This window comes from Saimiri boliviensis, chromosome 4 (assembly GCF_048565385.1).
Source record: "Saimiri boliviensis isolate mSaiBol1 chromosome 4, mSaiBol1.pri, whole genome shotgun sequence".
Taxonomy (NCBI): Eukaryota; Metazoa; Chordata; class Mammalia; order Primates; family Cebidae; genus Saimiri; species Saimiri boliviensis.
In genome coordinates, this window is record NC_133452.1 from 35,796,067 (window position 1) to 35,817,734 (window position 21,668).

Consider the following 21,668-nt stretch of genomic DNA (forward strand, 5'->3'; position numbering starts at 1 on the left):
TAAAAGTAAAGTGATTCCACCAAGGATATAATCTGGAAGAATCTAGTGAAGGCCTTTTGGCATGGAGAGGGGCAGGGGAAGAGAGGTGAGGTGAGAGGGGTGGCAGACATGGGATTTCCTAGTTTTGAATTCCCCATTAATAAGAACAATAATAATTACACTACTTTTTATTACAATTATCTTCTCTGTGTGAAAGGTAACCCTGTATAGATTCACTTGGAGAAGATAATCAAGAAAAAATAGATTTTTCCAGTCTTCTACAATCCAATTTCATTTTTTTTTTCCTTCAAAGTAGCAAATTTACACCCAGCAGGTGTTTTCTCTACAGAGTATAATCTTGTGAGGAGAGGCAAATTTTAAGTTAGAGGCACGGTTGACTGCTTGATTCTGGCATAGGCAGCTCAGGTGGTTGCTGGCCAGAGTGGCCTCTCCCTAGCTTCTAGTCTCTTCTTCCCATCCCCTCTCCTAGGATAAAATTGTGTAGTTGGTTGATACAACAATGCTGGTTTTCTAAATTATAGCGAATCAGCCCACAGGCAGCCTGAGCTGGGACAGGGCTGGAGGCCTTCTTTCCACTGAAACAAAGATGCTTACACTCCACATTTATTTATTAATTAAAAAATATTTATTGAGCCACTAGCAAGAGAGCACAGTGATTAAAAAAAGCAGGGGTTCCAGAGACTACCAGGGATAATGCCACTTTTGGTACTTACGTGCTCCGTGACCTTGGCAAGTTAACTCTTCTAAGCCTCGGTTTCCTCTTCAACGAAAGAGGCATCGTAATAGTTCCTACCTTGTAGGGTTTTGTGAGGATCCAATGAGATGAGGTTTTAAAATTGTTTGTAAATGCCCGCAGTAAGAACTCCTGGCTGTTTTTTATTAGGCAAACTGGGTTTGATAGGCTATGAGCAGAAGACAAGTTAATTTGCTCCTCAACTGCCCCATCTGATCCCATCAGGCAACCCCCATAAAGTTTTCTGTCAGTCTCATGTAGTAAAAAGTCCTCTGATGAATTTTGGTGCCAATAAGACTCTCCTTCTAGAAACTCAAATGTCTAGTCTGATACAATAATCAAATCTTGGAGCGCTATTTAATTTAGAACTGCTCTGTACCCAGCTTGCTTCAGGCCAGGATGCTTAATTCAGAGAAGGAAGAGTAGCCAGCTTCCTCATGCCCTGGTGGCTCCATTTCCTACCCAGCCATTCGCTGGGTGCCTCCAAGGTCAGGGGGAGAGAGTCGAGGAAACAGCCCAGTCCTCCAACAGGCACACCTGGGCTCTGGCACCCAGGCTCCTGTGCTTGGCAGATGTCCAGAGTTTGCTCTCTTGTTGCTGCCAGGCAGGTGGCCCCCGCCTCTGCCTGTGCGGTTTGCAGTTCTTAGTCCTGTGTCAGATACCAGTGCCTCATGTCCCTCATCCTACACGTGGAGACCCTGGTCCAGCTCTCCTAGTGTTTCTGTGAATCCTTTCTTCCTTGGCTGGAGGTGAGGAGGCAGCACGTCCCTTTGCCATCCTGTCCTGCTAAGGTAGGAAATGGCCCTTTACCCAACCACAAATCCCGGCAGGATGAGGGCATAGAGAGATCAGGGCACTGACACTCAGATTCAATGGGTTTTGGCTAAAATGCGGTCCACCACGCTTTCTTCTAGTGCCCTGGCTGGTGCTCAGCGAGATCTTTCCTGGTGGGATCAGAGGACGAGCCATGGCTTTAACTTCTAGCATGAACTGGGGCATCAATCTCCTCATCTCGCTGACATTTTTGACTGTAACCGGTAAGAAGTCTTTGTTTTCCTCTAATGTCTTTGGTCCTCATAGGACAAATGTTTGGGAATCACACTCACCTAAAAACTATTTTTTTTTTTTTTGGTGGAAATTTTCACTCTTAGAATGGCCAGGACCCTGAAGTACCCCCAATTTGCACAGTTTTCAATCTAAATCTCTTTATAGCCCCACCTGCTTTTCCCCTTACCAAATTATTCTCACTCAGTCCCATAGGTAATGAATGCTGTTTTGACTGTATTTCAGCATAGACCTCTAAAAGACATTCAAAAAAATATAACTACAATATCATTATCACGCTTAAAAATATTAAAATCGTCCCTTAGTATCAAATATCCAGTCTGTGTTCACATTCTAATTGTCTTATAATTGTTTTTCATACGTGATTTGAATCATGACCCAAATACATAACATACAAGTGACTGACATGGCTCATAATTTGTAGGTTTTGTCTCCATCTCCTCACCTCCACTGCACCTTATATTTTTAACGAAATTAAAAAATCATTTGTTTCATAGAATTTTCCAGTCTGAATTTTGTTGATTATAGTCATGTAGTGTGTCCCTCTGTTTTTTTTTTTTTTTTTTTTTTCAGACTGTTGCCCAGGCAGGAGTGTAGTGTCATGATCTCGGCTCACTGCAACCTCTGCCTCCTGGGTTCAAGTGATTCTTTCGCCTCAGCCTCTGGAGCAGCTGGGATTACAGGCACATGCCACAATGTCCAGCTAATTTTTGTATTTTTAGTAGAGACAGAGGTTTCACCATGTTGGACAGGCTGGTCTCGAACTCCTGACCCCAAGTGAACCATCCATCTCAGCCTCTCAAAGTGCTGGGATTACAGGCATGAGCCGTCATGCCTGGCCCTCCTCTCTGTCTTTTATGTTTCTTATAAATTGCTATTAGATTTAGATAGAGGTTTGAGGAGAAAGGGAAAGCAATCCACAATAACAAAAGTCAAGTTTAGGTGTCAGGCAGAATTGCTTGTAATAATAATAAACATTTGTTTTCACGGTGGATCTCATCAAATTCAAGGATTGAGAGCAGCAGAAGGAAGATTCTTTAGTAAAGTCAGGTTCATTGGTTACTTCCCTGAAATTCAACTGCATGTATAGAAAATTTGAGGATCCCTATGTTGGAAATAAGGCAAGGCATAAACAAATGTTATAAGCAAAACAAAAAATGGCTGTTTGTGTGTTCCATTCAGCAGCCCTATCTAAAAGAACAATAAATTAGATTTACCTATTGTCATAAAATAACCCAATATTAGCGATCAAATCAGAAGCATTTGCCTTGTTTCGTCGCTCCAACTAGGAAGCCAGTAAACATGGGCAGAGTAAGAAGGGAAACCCTTTGGGGATTGCAAAGAATGATAGAACTAAAATGAATAAATAAAGCTTAATTTTTTTTTTTTTAAGCTAGCAGCTTGGGGAGATTTGGATGTTGTTTGATGGTGAGCTCCCTGGCAGCTGCCGCCATGTGACCTGCCAACAGGAGGCACATCAGGTCTGGTTGTCTCACTTGTCACATAGGGTTCCTTTAATGATCATTTCCCAGACCTATCTATTATATCATTCCTTCTCCATTTTCATCTGAAATACCTCTCTAAAGAGAAATTTATTCTCACTAGCTATTTGGCTACCTTGAAGTGTGGCTCATATAAGAAAGGTAAAATATGTACTTGAAACTTTCTTTTTATTTTCTAGTTTTCAAAATAATGTGGCAGTTGTTATCCACCAAAACTGACCAATGAGTTGGTTTGTGTTTATTTCATATAGGGATCACGAACACACAACATGACTGCGATCAAGAAAATCCAGACTGTGGAAAATTCTATGAAACAACCCAATTTCTTCATTTCATATAGTCCTTATATAGATAATTTTCAAAAGTGGACATTTGCTCAAAATGTGTGTGTGTGTGTGTGTGTGTGTGTGTGTACACACACACACACTATATATATATATATATATATATATATATACACACACACACATACATACATACATATGTATTTATTTAGAATATCCACTTTTAGAAATCAACCTTTGGAGTTACTATTTAAGCATGGTTTGGGTTTTTATATAAAACTTTCTAATGTTTCTATCCTATTTTGAGAAATGGCTCAAGATTGAAGGAAACAAAGACACTGGTCCTACTCCGATCACACACGTAAACACATGCCATCCACTTTCACCCGTGCACACAGGTACACAACACACATACCTCCATCTGCTATTCGATGTGGAGAAAGAGAAATATAAAAGAAAAAATGGAATTGATGAGGGATGGAAAAAGATGACGCACATCTCTGGGAGGGCTAGTTAATATACTGGATGTGAGCTCGTGAAGCTTTAGAAGTTCTCCTGTACGGGCTTTAAAAACGAATGTTAGGAAAACAGATCCACTTAAAAAAAAAAAAAAGCCTAGAATGATCTAAAACTTTTAGATGACATTTAATTGGAATGCTTGACATTTCCTACTTATTTTCAAAATCAATTTTCCAAGTGTGGGATAGAGAGATCTACAAGATGTGAGGTTCTACTTGGCAGCTCGCCCTTAAATACCAACATTTTTATGCAATTTCAGCTGTATCAATAAAGACAGACTGTTCCAGATAGACAAATAATGTACTCTGCAGTGGTCATGACACAATTGTAGTATTGCATTTAGCTCTGAGGAAAATATCTTGAGAGGGCCGTTTAAAAATGGCAGTGTGTCCACGGAAGGAGGGCAACCTGAATGGCAAGGGCAGTAACCTATGCTGTGGGAAGAATGGCTGGAAGGGTTCAAGACGTTTGACTTGGACAAGGGGTTTCTCAGAGGAGGGCTGAGGTGCATTCAAATATTTGAATGGCTGTCATGGAGAAGGGGTGGGGAGAGCTGCTTCAGTGTGAATGTGTGTCCTTCCAGAGGACAAAGCACAGCCTCTGAAAGGCAGATTTCGGATCTAAGCAAGGAACAACATTTTAGCAGATGCAGCTACGAAATGGCAATGAGAGGCTTCGTGAAATGGTAAGCTCCCTGTCACTCAAAGAGCTCAAACAAAACTGGGGACAATTTGATGAGACAAGCTTCGGGGTTTTTACAATTTCCGTATTCTGGTTTTATGCTCCAGAGAAGGAAGGAGACACAATTCTACAAGGACTTTATTAAGCAGTCAGTTGGGCAGTACCCTGTGCCAGCAAGCAAAGCACAGTGAGACAGGAGTTTAATTAAAATTGCCAAAAGCACTGCAGTGCTGCTGCTCCTTCCTGCCTCTCTCAGTCTCAGCACAACTCACTGACAAGTGGTTACTATGCTTCAGTTCGTCCACGCTGCATTTACGAACGCTGCCTCCATACCCAACTGCTCAGTCAGTTTTCCTGCCTGGCCACCTGTGGTTTGTGGCTGCAGCTGTTGAGGGCTATTCGCAAAATCTTGTTGTTCCTAGTTGGTTTGAGCCTATGTTCAGAAAGAGCCATCTTCTTTTTTTTTTTTTTTTTTTTTGAGATGGAGTTTTGCTCTTGTTGCCCAGGTTGGAGTGCAATGGCATGATCTCAAGAGCCATCTTCTTTCTGACTACTCCTTGCCACACTAGAACTTCTGCTGCGGAGTCAGGGGCCGGCACAATGCAAATGGTAGACTCAAATGAATTGGGGGCCACGTTCTCCATTGAATGAGCCTTGACTTGGTCCATGACTACAGAGGGACTGTATCTTTGGCTGGAAGTGGTCAGAGGAAAAACTAGGTTTGCAGATGAGAGCCATCAGAATCTAGAGGATCCTGCTTCCTGTGATGCATCTTGGCAAGTTCATGTCTTTTACTGGATCAATGATCGCTTTTTTCTCCGAACCCAGGAAGAAGCATTACAAATACACTGCAAGCTATTAAGAAATGATATAATATTGCCAGCATGAAATGATTTATTCAAATCAGAGCAAAGAGTGAGCTCATTCCAAAAAATCCATCTGTATAAATATGTCATTAGAAATGTCCACCATCGAAAATGAAGTAAGAGGGGGACAAATTGTCCACCAAACAGAAACTAAACTGCTACCATGGCGATTCCCAAGACCGGAACTGTGGATGGGGAGAAGAGATATTTCACCTTCTACATCATCTGTTTCTGTTATTTGAGGTTCCTTTTTTGCATGTGCTTTTTTATATTAATGAAGATACATTGCCATTTTGAAACAGAAAGACATGCCCACCAAGAAGGTGGCATTGGGTATACATCATGATAGTTACAAGATTGCTATTTACTTCATCAGAGAAAGCTAAGGTAGTCTGTAAAAGTAAGACTTTCAGAGCCGGCTACGTTTTAAATTTGTGATTTCTATTTTCCTGGACACTGCTGGCATATTTGAAAATACATATTGCATTATGGATGCCCTAAGTGGCTGTTCACAAATGGGATCAAAGCTACACAAAACACATTTCTAATCCACTTCTTTTGTCCTTTATAGATCTTATTGGCCTGCCGTGGGTGTGCTTTATATATACAATCATGAGTCTTGCATCCCTACTCTTTGTTGTTATGTTTATACCTGAGACAAAGGGTTGCTCTTTGGAACAAATATCGATGGAGCTAGCAAAAGTGTAAGTATTACACACGTTGGTTTCCGAACAATACTCTTTGGTCAAAAGTGCAGCTTTTATATACAACAAAGGAATAATATCTGAAATTATTTTAGTACATTCCCTTTAGCATAAGACTGTGTTTCAGTGCATCATTCCAATTTCCATGCCTTGTCTTTAATTCGGGTGATTCAGCTAAGGAAGAATAACCATTTCTTCCCAACAAGTGAACTTTTTTTTTTTTTTCCAAATACAAAGTGAATGTATTTGATTGGCAAGTGCAAATTTTCATTTATACATGAATATACTGAATTTGAATAAAATCTTTACAACTGGAGTGTTTTTAACTTGTTAGTATTTTATAATTATCATCAAACTGTAATGCTATTATTCATTACTGTGACCAACCAATATGTAGGTACAAGGTTACAGCTTTTTTTCTTTTCTATGAAACAGAAACAAAAATACAACATTGTAATTAAAAAGCATTAAATGATATTTTCCTTTTTTGTAATAATTTTTACTCACACAAAGTTTAATATTTTTACTGTCTGCATTTCTTTTCTGAAACAGAAAGAAGCTGTCATTATTGTTGTTTTATTTTATGTTTTATTCTGAAATTAATTTTGTTATATAGAAGATGGGAATCTGCAGTGCTACTGATTAAAACTATCTCATTAAAAAAAAATTATTTCCATAGGTTTTTGGGAACAGGTGCTATTTGGTTAGAGTTAAGTTCTTTAGTGGTGATGTGTGAGATTTGGGTGCACCCACCACCCGAGCAGTATGTACTGAATCCAATTTGTAGTCTTTTATCCCTCACCGACCCCCATGCTTCCCACACCCAGTCCCCAACCAATAAGTGAACCTTTTAAAGCTCCATTCAGTAACCATACAGAACTTCTTCCATCTCTCTAGTTCCCCCCAACAGATTTTCTTTGTTTGGGGTTTTGGGAGGCCACTGGACATGTAGATGGACCATGTTCATGCTGGGCTAGGACCTTGGGCCTCAGCCCTTCTATCTCTGTCAGACTTAGAGCTCTCCCTCTGTGCCCTGAACACTTGCTGAGGCTAAGATTAGCAGAAAAACTCTCAGGCTTAACCATCTATAGGTGTTCTAAATATTGCATATTTAAGGTAATTTTAAGAAAGATAAGTTTCTTATATGAATAGGCATTTAGAAAACTGGTTAAATTTCACATGGAGAGATGGTTTAAACAACTTAACTTAGAAGTGAAACATTTAACTTAGAAGTGGGCTACAGAAAATTCCCTTTCCTTTTTTAGTAGCTCTAATGACCACAATCACGTCCTAGGGGAAGAGGTGAGAGGTGGGGGCTAGCAATGAAGAAGAACTTGTTACTCTTCCTAGGATTACATCATTCCACTTAGAAATGCAGGGCTACTTGTTCTTGAGTTTTAATATAACGGGAGGAAACTACATTTGCACAATGTGTGATTTTCTTTTAAAAATACTTAGAAAACAGTAGAGGGAAATGGATGATTATAGATATTACGAACATAGCAATTCTTCAGCTTTTACTCGAAGGAAGAATCAACCTGATTGGTGACTTGATAGTAGGTATATGTGTGCATATGTATTTACATTGAACCAACCATGAATCTTGGCTTATTGGGGATATAGAAAGTAGGATTGTGGAAAGTTTTCACTTTGTGCATTATACACTTTTAGATAGCCTAAATTTAAAAAAATACTTTACTATAGAAAAAGCAGAGAAAGGGCTAGGCATGGTGGCTCATGCCTGTAATCCCAGCACTTTGGGAGGCCGAGGTAGGAGGATCACCTGAGGTTGAGAGTTCGAGACCAGCCTAGCCAACATGGTGAAACTCCGCCTCTACTAAAAATACAAAAATTAGCCAGGTATGGTGGTGCATACCTGTAGTCCCAGCTACTCGGGACGCTAAGGTGGGAGAATCACTTGAACCCAGGAGGCGGAGGCTGCGGTGAGCTGAGACCATGCCACTGCACTCTAGCCTGGGCAACAGAGTGAGACTCTGTCTCAAAAAAGAAACGAAAAAGCCAAAAAAAAAAAAAAAATTCTCTCCATTTAAGCTTAAGGTAAGCTTAAGGTAAGCCTAAGGTAAGCTTAAGGTAAACCAGGAAGGCTGGCTATATCCTTGAACTAACGAACACACTTTCTCCCTGCTTCAGTTGGATGAATTGGCCCTATCTAAGTGGAGGCCAAAATGATTGGTGAGTATTAGACTCTGAATAAGACTGTCAATTACAAACGATTTAAATCATCAACAGCCTCAGACTTTGATAACTCAATGTATCCACCTGTAAACTGGCAACATGCTTCACGGATTCATCTTTTCCGGAACTGAGATGCCAGGACACTGATGACTTCCAAATCTATTTGTCTTCCTCCATTTCTCATCCTCCCTTATGCCTGTTTCACATCAATTATCCACTGCTGCGTAACAAAGCATCCCAAATGTAGCAGCTGAAAACGATATACTGTTTCCCATGATTCTTTGGTTTGGCTGGGTGGTGCCCTCTGCTTGTTTTACCTGGGCTCACTCATGTGTCTACCTGGGCAGGAGAGCCCACGATCACACACAGGACTTGATCACATAGGTGGCAGTAGGTGACGCTGTCAGTGGGGAGCTTCAATCCTCCCCAGTGGCTTCTTCTCATCCTAGCGGAGGCAAAGTAGCTTCTTCACATGTTAAACCTGGGGCAACTTTCCAAGGTAGTGAAGGCAGAAAGAAACAGCCAGTCCCTCTGAGGTTTACATCTGGAATACACACATCACTTCAACCACTTTCTACTGTCAGCGAAAGTCCTGAGACCAGCCCAGATATAAAGGGTGAAGAAAGAGACTTACCCTCTTGATGAGATGAAGGGCAAAGTGTTTCTGACCATATTTAATCGATCACACCTACTCTTTCTTGAAATTATTTTAGCTCATGTAAAACAATCTTCTTTCCTGGATGACCTCCTAGCTCATGACTCTAATCTCCTTGTTTCTCCCCTCTTCCTACATTATAGCTAACTTTGAAGATTCAGCTCTATGTCCTTATGCTTTTAGACTCAACTCAAATCCTCATCCTTGAAGCCCTGAGTAGCTCTAGCCCTGGAGAGTAATCCTTTGTCCTGGATTTTCAGTATCTTCTAGTCCTCTTTTCTTCTACACTGTGTTGGCTAGAACTCTAGTGGCTTCACCTTGTTAACTAACAAAGTTTTAGTTTCCATGAACGCTCTGTCCATTATCTTTCTTACTGTAACTCCTGCAATGCCTACCTAGTTTAATACTGATGCCTGGTAGATGATTAAAAAGTATTCATTGTTCAATTTTATAACTTGTTTTGTTGGCTTCACGGTAAATCCACTTTGTGTGTATGCACCTTTGAACTACTCATCTACTAACTCAGGGAGCAAAATTCCTTTAAACATAGTTTTGTGGCCAGGTATAATGGCTCACCGCTGTAATCCCAGCACTCTGGAAGGCTGAGGCAGGCAGATCGCTTGAGCCTAGGAGTTTGAGAGCAGCCTGACAACATGGCAAAACCCCATCTCAACCAAAAATACAAAATATTAGCTGGGTATGGTGGCTTGTGCCTGTAGTCCCAGCTACTCGGGAGAAGTTGAGGTAGGAGGATCATCTGAGCCTGGAAAGTTTAGGCTGCAGTGAGCTGTGATCGTGCCACTGCACTCTAGCCTGAGTGATAGAGTGAGACTCTGTCTCAAAAGAACACAAAAAATAAAAGTAAAATTTGGTTAGAATTCTTGTGAACAAAAATAACTAAAAAATTGAGGCAGGGAGAAAGCAGCAATTAATTAATTGAATGAAACTATATAGGCCTCCCTTACTATGACAACCCGTTGTACTCTCTTACAAAAGTCTAATTTGAAAGCAGAATGTTCTGTATAAGATTAAGAACTTCCAAATCCTTTTTTTTTTTTTTTTCATATAGGGCTGTCAGAATGTATCAAATTGCAAACCAAAATGAAAATTTAAAGACAGAACTTAAGAAAATCTAATCTATCTAGTAGGCTTCCAGAATAAGATAATCCTTAAAAACATATGATATGGGTATCTAAAACCCAACAGAACTCATTAATTCAGAATTTGGGGTGGGGAAAGAATCTGTCTAAATTACTAAAATTCTGAGTTATGAAATGTTTTTGAAAGAATCACGTTTCTGTTACTTTTGAGTCATGCAGTTACTCAAACTTAAATCCAGACCCTCTCCAAGAAAGTTATGAATTATAAATTAGGAGAGAACCAAAATCCAAAGCTACTACTGACCTCTAGACAGACTATAGAACGGCAAGGCTTGTAAGGAATAACAAACATAGATAAAGGCAATTATGAAAGATGAGATGGCAAAAAATTTTTACATGTGAAAGTCATGACAGCAGTACTAACACCTACTAGCCATATACTGTGAGGAAGCCCAGTACTGAGGACAGAAAGGAAAAGGCTTTTAAAAATTTTGCTTTTTATTTTTTTTCAACATTTTATTTTAGAAACGGGGTACATGTGCAGGTTTGTTACAAAGGTTTACTGGATGATGCTGAGGTTTGGAGTATGAATGAATCTTCACCCACGTAGTGAGAATAGTACCCAATAGGTAGTTTTTTGCCCCCCTCCATCTCTCCTCTCCAGTTGTCCTCAGTATCTATTTTTTCCTCTTTACGCCCAGCGTTTAGCTCCCGCTTGTAAGTGAGAACACACAGTACTTGCTTTTCTGTTTCTGCATTAGTTCACTTAAGAAAATGCCCTCCAGCTCCATCCATGTTGTTGCAAATGATTTCATTCCTTTTGATAGCTGTGTAGTAATCCATACTGCGTACGTACCACATTTTCTTTATCCAATCCACTGCTCGTGGACACCTGGGTTGATTCCACCTGTTTGCTGTCGTAAATAGTGATTCGATGAACATATGAGTTCGTATGTTTTTTTGGTAAAACTATTTATTTTCCTTTGGGTATATACTCAGTAATGAGATTGTTACGCCAAATGGTAGGTTGACTTCTATTCATGCAATACTAGTGAGCCAGAGGCTTTTCTGAGCTGAAGCAACAGGTTGGCAGAAGCTTTTAAAATGACAATGTGAACAGCCTGGCTTATGTAAATTGACCAAAGCATCTATGAAGGATATATGTTAAATAAGGTTTCCAAGACAGAAATGTCAGAGACAAAAAAAAAAAAAAAATTACAGTAAGTTGTCAAATTACTTAAGAAAATGTGAGGCGGTGAAAGCCCATGGAAACTTGCTTGTACACAGAAGCTGAGGTGAACTTGAAGAATGAGGAAGGACACTGCTGAGTTAAGAGCGTCTTCATGAATTTAGAAGTTTATAAAACAATGAATCAACCTTTGTCACCAAGGTAACAGTCCTGATGTATAAATCTCAGTATCTATTTCTAAGAAAGGAAACTATAATATCAAATTAACTTCAAACATGATACTACACATTGCTTAGCATTTTCCTATTTGCAGTTGGGTTCTTCTACCCCTATTTCTAAAAAGCTGAGAAAACAAATATTCTTCCAAGGATGTTAAGTTTCTTGTAAAATAAACAGTGACTCCGCTGAGAGGTCAGAAAAGATTTCTGCAATAATGTAATTTGAAAAGATTTTATTTTGAACTTCTGCCTTGCAAGCTACAAACTCAAAGTGGGATGTGGTGTTTGTCGTGGTTGCTGTTTCAGCTGTGATTTTATTTACTTTTCCTCCAGCTTAAGTAGGCACAAATGGAGAAAGCAAACAAGTTAATGTTTTGTAAGTATTTCAATTCTGATGTGAACTTATTTTTCACTTTTAGCAGTTAATTTTATGTGGCCATTTCTTCATTCATCCATCCATCCAATTCATTTAATAAATATTTACTGAGCATCTACTATGTACCAGGCACTGATCTAGGTTCTACAACAACATTATCAGCAAGTACAATCACAAGATTTCAAACATGCCAATTAGATAGTAAGTGACTGGAGGGCTACTTGCAACTGGGCGGGTCTAAGAAGGTTATTCAGAGAGAAAACATTTAAGATACAATCTGGGTAATAAAGAGCTAACCCTGGAAGACAGGGGAGAGAATCCAGGCAGAAAAAACAGCTAGTGCAAAGGCTAAGTCAGAAACACGCTTGAGTTGTTCCAGAAGCGGTAAGAAGGCTGTCATCTTTGACAATGACTTACGAAGTAAGTAGAGACTAGTGTGCAGGGCTTTGCAGGCTGAGTGGAGAGTTGGGTTTCATTCTAATTGCAGTGGAAGCTACTGAAGGGTTTTAAGCAGGGCAGTGACATGATCTGACTTGCACTTTGAAGTGTGCCGTAGTGACTGTCTGCAGCCCTCCCGCTGAAGGAGGTTGGGAAAGCATGCAATTGGGGTGATGGGCTTCTTTTCCCATCATGACCATGGACCTTAAGTAGCCTTAAATCACATGTGGCCATCACACATGTCCTTAGTCTATTAACTGCTTCTCTCTTAGACAAATGCTCCCGATCACGTTCTCTCTGGAAACCTCCTCGCATCCTCATTCCCCACTGATGGCCTTGCTTCTGACTTCACTGAGAAAATGGACATCATCGGGGGAAACTTCCACTACCTTCCAAAGACAGGACCGTTCTTCCAGGGCCTATGTAGGAATGCAGTCCTTCCTCTGAGAGGCCTCTTCATCCACTCTCTCCTTTCTCCCTTCTCCAGCACATTCTCCAGCAATTCTCCCAGCTCACCGCCACGTCATCTGCATCTTTACCTACTCCTCATCGGCAAAGAAACCTGCTGATTCTTTCTCCATCTTTTTTTTAAAGGTCTTTTGGTGCCATTTTTCTCTCCAACTTTTGCCCTATTTGCTACTATTCATAGCCAAGTTTTTCTAAAGCGTTGTCCTTATTCACTGTCATCGCTTGTGCTTCTGCTCTTCCCATTCTCATGAACCTGCTCCAATGAGACTTTTACGGCCACCTCCCCTCCTGAAATTACTCTTTAATGTCCCAATTACTTCCATGTTGGTAAACTCTGTGGTCAATTCTCACTCCTCATCTTAGACTATCCCCAGCATTTGACTAGAGATAGTGCATTTGGCTGGGGATAATCCTCATTCCTGACATGCTTGCCTCACAACCTTGAGGGACCCCTCCCCTGGTTGTCTCTGACCTATGGGTCTCTCTTCCTCTGCTTCCCCTCTTAAAGCTGGTGTGCCCTGGGGCTTAGTCCTCTGACCACTTCTCTGTCACCCTCACCGGCTAGTTATTACCGTTTTTATCTCATTGGTATCCCAGGGTCTGGAATGTATGTCTCTAGCAATCTCTCTAGAATTCAAGTCTTGTTTATTCAACTGCTTACTCTACACGTCTTTCCAAATGTTTAACAGATACCTAATACCTCGCACGTCCTAAATTGCACCTGTGATGTCCTCAGATCTATTCTACTCACAGCCATACCCATGTCAGTGGATGTCAATGTTATGCTACTACTTGCTCTGGCCACAAATCTTGGAGTCTTTCCTCTTTCCTGACTCTTTCTCTCATACTCTACATTCAGTCTATCAGGAAGTTGTGTTCGCTCCGACTTCAAAATGTATCCAGAGCCTGAACCCCTCCATGGCTGCCCTGGTCTGAGTCACCATGATCTCCATCCTGAATTACTACAGTACCTCATTACTGGTCCCAATTCCACCTCTGTCCCCTCCAATCAATTTTCTATACAGTGGCCAGAATGACCCCCTTAAATGCAATCAAGGTATTCTTTTGTTCCAATCCTCCAGTGGCCCTCCAGCAAGAGCAGAAGCCTTCCAATGCCCTTACAGCCCTGCACACCCTACTCATCTCCCTTCTCTCTCACAGGCACATAGGCCAAAAGCTGTGTCCCAGACACATCAGGCATGCTCAAGGCTCTGGATCTTGGCACTTGTTTTCTCTTCCACCAGATATCCACCTGTCTTGCTGCTTCACCTCCACCAGACTTTTCTTATCACTCTATTTCCAATCCCAATTGTGTATCCAATTCTGCACCCACTTTCCAATCCTTCAGCTTTAACCAAAGCAGAAACACTGTATTTTACTTGGTCTACCGTCTGTTCTCTTCCTGCTATATTTAAATTCCACAAAGGCAGGGAATTTTGTATATTGTGTTCACGGTTGCTTCCCAACATCTGGAACAATTCCTTGGCATGCAATCGAAACTGAGCATTGAATCGATGAAAAGAATGAATGGGATGGATACAAGAGTAAGGTAATGAAGTAGTCAGGTTGATGCCACAAATTTCAGCTTGAGAAACTGGATGAACGGTGAGAAGGGGAAACCTGAAAGAAGACTAGGTTTCAGGGCTCACGAGAGAACAGAGCTCGGATTTGGAGATACTGTGAGATGTCCATTAGACATCAGACAGACACATTAGTAGTAGGCAGTTAGCTATGTAGGTCTGAAATTTGGAGACTGTAGGAGTTAGACAGTCAAATGTGGGTGGCCATCAGCTTATAAGTGGTATTCAAGTCATGGAGTCAGATAAGGTTATCTGGTCAGAGAAAAGAGAGAGAAGGAAATCAGGGCTAGGCCCAGTTTGGTGCCAACCTTAGAGACCGAGCAAAGGAGACTGTGTTAAAAGGGACTGCAAAGAAGCCAAAAGTGAGTTGGAGGAAAGCCAGTGTTGTAGGAAGGTGGGACTGGAGAGGCCAACACAAAGACACAGGTAACCTCAGTGGAATGAGGGGCCAGAAGCCGACTGATGAGGTTGGAGGACAAAATGCAAGTCAAGTGAAGAAGCTATAGTCCACTGCTTGCATCAGTTTCGCTGTGAAGGGGAGCAGAAAAACAGGTTGGTCACGGCCTAGCCTCATTTCCAATCACTGCTTCATTCACAAGGATTCCACTCACCCTCTAACCACTCATCTCTCCGGCCCACTCAAGTACTGGCACTCCAACAAGTCTTCAGCCCCATCAGGACCTGCAAGTCCACGTTCGCCTTTCCCTCCTTACCCTGCTACCTACTTTCCACGGCCCACCACCAAGGCCACTTCCTTGCACTTCCCCTTCTCCCTTTACCTTCTTCTCTCTCCCTCCATCACTCAGGCAAACCTTAACTCTGATCAAAGTCAACTCTTATTTTATCCCTGCATCCAAGGAGCTACACGTGGCTGAATCAAACACGCAACTATGCTTATCAGCCTTGTTGTAAACTTAGGAACATAAATCTCAAGTCGATCTTGAAGAATGCCCTGCAATATACCACATTACCCTGGTGAGCTGACGTTCCTACTTTCGAAGATGATTGCTTCACACCAATACTCTTCTCAAGCCTCCAGCTTCCCCTCCCACTTCTTCACTCTAATTATTTTGCTTTTTAGTTCACTGAGAAAATAAATCGAGACCACCTTGTCCTCTTGTCACAAAATCTCCTATCCTACCTACGTCTATGCCCACACCCTCTGCCTTGTTGCAAAGGCCAATGCTTCCATTTGTGTGCTGACTGCATCGCCAGTTTCCCCCTTCCATGGGATTATCATCATGCACAGACACACAGAGCTGCAGTATTTCCCATCTGAAAAAATACCATCCTCAAGTTCCCTCCAGATACCAATCCATCTCCCTGCCCCCACTTCTGAGGTCTCTAAATTCTTTGCAGGGTTCCCTCCCTAACTTCATTCCAGTTTCTGATCATCGTCACTGCTTTAGAGAGATGCCACCTCTATAATACAATCTGTCCTCTCCCACCCAACTAAGTCATTTCTTCTCCTTCCCTGTTTACTTTTCTGATTAGCACTTTTACTTCTTCAAATTATATGCTTGTCTCCCCTTTAAAATGTAAGTAAGCTCCTTGAGAACAGGAGTCTTTATCTACTCAACCCATACCACCTACATGTCTTGGCCACTCAAATCATTGGTCACATTACAGAAAAAGGTATTTGAAAAGGGAGGTTCAAAGGCAGCCCTCTATTTTTGGTAAAGCAAAATACTACAGCATATTTTTATGGATGGGAAGAATCCTGTAGAAAAATGTGTTAATGTAGGAGTAAGGGATAATGTAGAAGGTAGAAGAGATATAAACAGAGGCACATTGCTGGACTTTGAGAAATGGAAAGAAATCAGGTCTGGGATGAAAAGCCTCCACTGATCTCTGTACGTAATCCTTGGAATCCTTCCCCACAGAGTGACTGCTGGGATTGTGCTCTGAGAAGACACCCTGTTATCTTTTATATGAGATTGACCAAAGTGTGGTATACTGAATTTCATGATGCAGCAGGCTTCCTAACAAAAAGATGTATTTATTTTGCAAAGCTAAAACATGAAAGCCCCAGGGTGGTTGAAAAATAATAGCCTACACATTTTTTTTTATGTACTGTAAACTAAGAATGACATTTTCATCAGTGCCTCTTTCTCTTTCAGGAACTATGTGAAAAACAACATTTGTTTTATGAGTCATCACCAAGAAAAATTAGTGCCAAGGCAGCCGCAAAAAAGAAAACCGCAGGAGCAGCTCTTGGAGTGTAACAAGCTGTGTGGTAGGGGCCAATCCAGGCAGCTTTCTCCAGAGACCTAATGGCCTCAACACCTTCTGAACGTGGACAGTGCCAGAACACTTAGGAGGGGGTCTTTGGACCAATGCATAGATGTGACTCTTATGCTTTCTTTTCAGTGTCATGGAACTAGTTTTGAAGAGATACTCTGAAATGATAAAGACAGCCTTTAATCTCCTCTTCCCCAAAAGGAACCTCAAAAGTTAAATGAGGTACAAGGTCCTAAGTGATCTCTTTCTTATTCTGAGCAGGATATCAGGTTGGAAAAAAGCTACTGGCTGGTTTAATCTACCCTCTTCACAGAGCCTTTGTTTGAAAAGACTACATCCTAGCGAAGACATCAACCTCTGCCTTAAGCTCTGTATGAACGGAGGCCAGTCGCAGCTTTATTACTCAGACACAAAAGTGGCCTGGACACGGTACAGTTTTTGCCTACCAAGCCACTATTTGCACTGGGTCTCACGTAAGAAAGAACCAGGACACACAGTGTGGACAACTGCCCATATATTCTATCTGGAGTAGGGGAGGGTCCCGGCGAGCATTTCAGTAGTAATTCCTAGTTATAGTTCAAAAAGTATGAAGATTATACAGCTTATTTTATGAATTATAAACTACAATTTAATGAAAATATCCTTTTATGAATTTCATGTTAATATTGTAAAATATTAAAAGAATTCTGCAATAGTTGAGAAAAATGAGCATTTTTTTCCATTTTTAAAAAATACATAGAAAAGACAATTTTAAGATCCTGGGACCACATTTATTTAGAAGTAGCTGTTAGTAAAATATTAGAAAAGGAGTCAGGCCGTTAGGTTATTTATCCAAATCTCCAAGCAATTAGGTTTAAGTTTATTAAGTCAAGCCTATAAAAGTGGCGTCCTTCTAAGGCTTTCATGACAATGTAATAGCCATCCACAGTGTCCTGCAATTCTTCACACACCTCAGGAATATCACTACCTCAGGTTACAGCACACAGGCTATAATCGATGAACTTTCAGATGACCGCAGACACAATAAATGACATTCAGACATCAGGACAATTCCCTCACTATGTGCTTCGCTATGATGGCTACCTGTACCAGCAATGTGGGTTTCACCCACACAATGATGAACTGTTCTCTACTTCTCCAGCTGATTTTAAAGACTTGGTAAGATGCCTTACTAATAAAATTTGGGTATGATGATAGAAAATCCACAATCAAATCTTGAACCACTTAAGTAGTAACATATTAAATTACTAGTATTGTAAGTGATGGATGACACACAAAAAACTTAAAAGCATCAACAACCTAACTTGGAAAAGAATTTTAAAACATGATTAACCTGAAGGAAAGAGAATACTAAGAGCCAAACCTCCTTTTTATTTAGCCTAGAATTTTCCTACTGGTTCCTAACAAACTGTCTCAATGTCATATAAGGGAACATGATCTGCTACATTCCCTTATAACAATGCAGAGAGACTATAAATCCATGTAAGAGAATAAAACTATATTAGAGACTCAGGAGAATGACTAAAAGGCCTAGATCTGCAGTGTATTATCTGCATTAAAATTGGCAGTGGGCAGCTAAAAGTAAAGATTTGAGATCTCAGTTCTATCATGGTATATTTCAAATGCAAGTTAGAGCATGCATTGTCTTTTGTTTTTGAAAAGAGAAGGTAAAGTGTATTCTCCCCATGTTTCCTTCTGTGTTTCATAGTTCAAACACTATACATACTTTAAGTATTTTTTGGTTTAGCCATTCATTGTAAATGGGCAGGGAACTGTTTATCCACGTAGCTTGGTTTATTACTAGTGACCTCGACTTCAGTATCTTGAGCATTCTATTTTTCTTTTCTTATCCTGAGTCTGTAACTAAACAATTTTGTCTTCAAATTAATTTTTATCCAATACCCACTGCCCCACACCAAATCAAGCTTTCTGATTTTCAAAAATAAAAAGGGGAAAATACTTACAATTTATACATATACATTCACAGTTCTTATTTATTAAAAAAATTTACAGTACTTATGGAGAGCCAGCAGAAGACCTCAGAGCGCTCACTTCTTCCCGTCTTTGTTAAGGTTAGCAAATTACCCATGGACACTGCTAGGTGAAGCTCACTCAGCAGCCCTGAAACCAGACCTGGTCACACTGTCCCTTCAGATAAAGCACTTCAATTAGCTATTGATCTGCCCCGTTTTCAAGTCATGTGAATACTAAAAAGCTTCCATCATCTGGATCTGTACCTTAGCTATATAAGCATGTTTTCCCCCATTCTGTATTTCTTCTTTTGGTGAACATTGCAAAACAGGAAGTGCCTTACTACTGTTAATTAAAACTAAATGAAAAATGTAAAATCTTTAAAACAGTGAGCTTGTAACTCTTTCATGTAATTTTATTCTCTATGAGTTTGGCTAGCCTACTGAACCTTAAAATGAAGGAAATAAAAACTTTTTTTTTTAAAAAAGGAAAAATAAAAGTCTAAAAACCTCAATGAAATCTTTCATAAGAAAGAAAAATGTAGGTTAGGCTTTGCCTTCTACTTTGGAGGGAGTAAGAAGCAGGTTAGGGAAGGCACTGAGAAGAAAAAAGATAAAAATTGTATGTATTGTTCAGTGCAGTGCCTAAGCTAGGTTTTCAAGATTTTACAATATGGTAAGGAAAATATACTTACTATATATGGAGGTTAGGATGTTGCAATTTTTCCACAAAGGTTTTAAAACATTTTGGAAATACAAGTTTTTGTGGAATATTGCCTCCATTAAGTTTCTCCTGAGAAGTTAATTGGACTCTCCACTTAGCTTTGTTTCTCGGTATCATTACTGTTGGTTACACTCAACTCCTACATCTAAGTGACAGGGCACAACTACAGCTTGATCCTGTATTACCAATTCAGGGCTCCTGGGTGAGCCAGACACACTGTTTCATAAATGCGTATTTATTATCACTTTAAGAGTAGCAATCCCATATACTGACTGAATAGTCACTCTTTAACTCCATTAAATAAGATACAGCAAGGGGAAGGACAATATCACACAAAATGGCTTTCGAATTCAAATGGGACTATTTGATCATTACATTGCGGCACAGAGGCAGCTTGCCTTGTGGGCACTTCTTGTTAAAACAGCTCAATGTTATACCAGCTTCTGACAAGACTCTTAGTATACCCTTGAGCACCAATCCAAGATTAAAGAACCTCAATCACTTCTCTACAACTACAGGTGTTGAGTCTTTCTGGAAAAACAAAGGTCCAAGTGAGGCACCATTCACCACAGCTTCTTTCTCATGTCCGTCTAGTGGGTAAGAGGTTTCTCTTTTTAAAACTACAATTTCTTAACTTTTACATGTTATTTAACACTTTCTATCATATTAAATTAGCAACGTAAAACATCATCCTTTATCTATAAACTTCTAGTCCAGTTCCCTAGAGTTTATATACACGTTTTTATTTCTAATCTTCAAGAAAAAAAACTTCTATTTGTTATTTGGTAACAGAGCATTAAAAGATACTACACACATGTGGTGCGCACACACACACACACACACACACACACACACACATATACACTTCAAAAAGAAGCCAACACACTTTAGCCAAAGTCTTAAGCTTGCATAGATTTTTAAAAAAAGAAGTATGAATACAATTTTTGTTTAAATAGAAAATGGGGAATAAAAGTTATAGAATGGATATGAAGAGAGATTTTTCCAAACTTTTATTTGTGCACATTCAATTGAAAAAGATAACTTTTACAGGTTCTTTGGTGCCCATATTCAGCATACAAAAATGTAAAAGACTATTCACAAATAAAACACATTAGCTCAAAATGGAAAAAAATAACAATGACAACAATAAAACAATCTAAGGTAGTGCACACTGTGACAGCTCTGCTTATGGGGACATGAGAATTACTGCGAAAATAAATAGAATGTCCTTTTGTAAAAGCAGCAATGTCATGTCTTGTAAACTTCCTTTTATATTACAGCAAGGTTTGGAATAAAATCCAGAGGGACTGGAGCTTACACTGTAGCCGTGAATGAATAAAAGAGTCTATTTCCTCAATTACTGTTGGTCCAGTTTTCCTTTTGAGTCCAATGTGCAGCAGGTTTTAAAAGGTGCTCAGTTAGAGATTCTAACCAATTAAGTGGTGACTTATAAAATTTCTTTCCTGCTTTCAAACACAAATGGGTAAATCTGTTCCACAGCAGTAGCAACAGCCTTTACATTGGGCCCTGTAATAAACACAACGGAGAAAGGAGTGAGAAGAGTTGGAAAGCAGAGAGCACTAGGAAAAACTGATTTCCCAGAATTAAAAATATTCAAGTAGTACAGAATATCAAGTTAATTGTTTTTTTAAAAAACTACACATATAATTATACACACAGTCATAATAATGGCAAAAATAATACAGACTTTTTTTTTTCTGGGCAATTAAAGGACATATGAAACACAAAATGAGGTTATTTAAACTATGGTTTAAAAATTCCCACAGATTCACCACCACTGGGTATCCACGTTTGTTACCAATCTGGTCATAAGCCTCAGAGCTTATACGAGTCAATAGAAAACAAAAAAAGCGGAAGGCTATGAGGTGACCATGTGTATGTTAATTCTCAAACAGCTTTATAAAAATGTAAATAGCTAAAAAGAAACATAAAAAGGGCAATGGAAACTGTTTTCATAAAATTTATTTGAATAAAAATGGCTTAATACACACTTACTGCTTTTGAAAGACCCAGGAAACTAACAAATTCACCCACTGTAAACTCTCTAAAGGTCCTAACCACATCCTGTCTTGCTCAGGTCCTTCCTGACTCATTTTACCTCCACGCTGCTATGCTTTGCTCATGGGAACCAATTCAGT

The 21,668-nt window shown here is 39.9% G+C and overlaps 2 protein-coding genes across 6 annotated transcripts in view; one reads left to right on the top strand and one right to left on the bottom strand.

Moving 5' to 3' along the window:
* SLC2A12 (solute carrier family 2 member 12) overlaps window positions 1-19,672 on the top strand; it is a 76,212-nt gene extending 56,540 nt beyond the window's left edge. Inside the window, exons 3-5 of the mRNA XM_003932455.3 lie at window positions 1,648-1,770; window positions 6,222-6,354; window positions 16,695-19,672. Coding sequence (XP_003932504.1) covers window positions 1,648-1,770; window positions 6,222-6,354; window positions 16,695-16,848 — 410 coding nt within the window. The 3' untranslated portion in view covers window positions 16,849-19,672. The remainder of the gene's footprint in view (window positions 1-1,647; window positions 1,771-6,221; window positions 6,355-16,694) is intronic.
* Window positions 19,673-20,504: 832 nt separating this feature from the next.
* The window catches only part of TBPL1 (TATA-box binding protein like 1), a 30,405-nt gene continuing 29,241 nt past the window's right edge, over window positions 20,505-21,668 (bottom strand). For all 5 annotated transcript variants that reach the window (XM_003932456.4, XM_039467550.2, XM_074397432.1 and 2 more), the window contains one exon: window positions 20,505-21,036. In XM_003932456.4, the coding sequence (XP_003932505.1) occupies window positions 20,957-21,036 (80 nt within the window). In that variant the 3' untranslated portion in view covers window positions 20,505-20,956. The remainder of the gene's footprint in view (window positions 21,037-21,668) is intronic.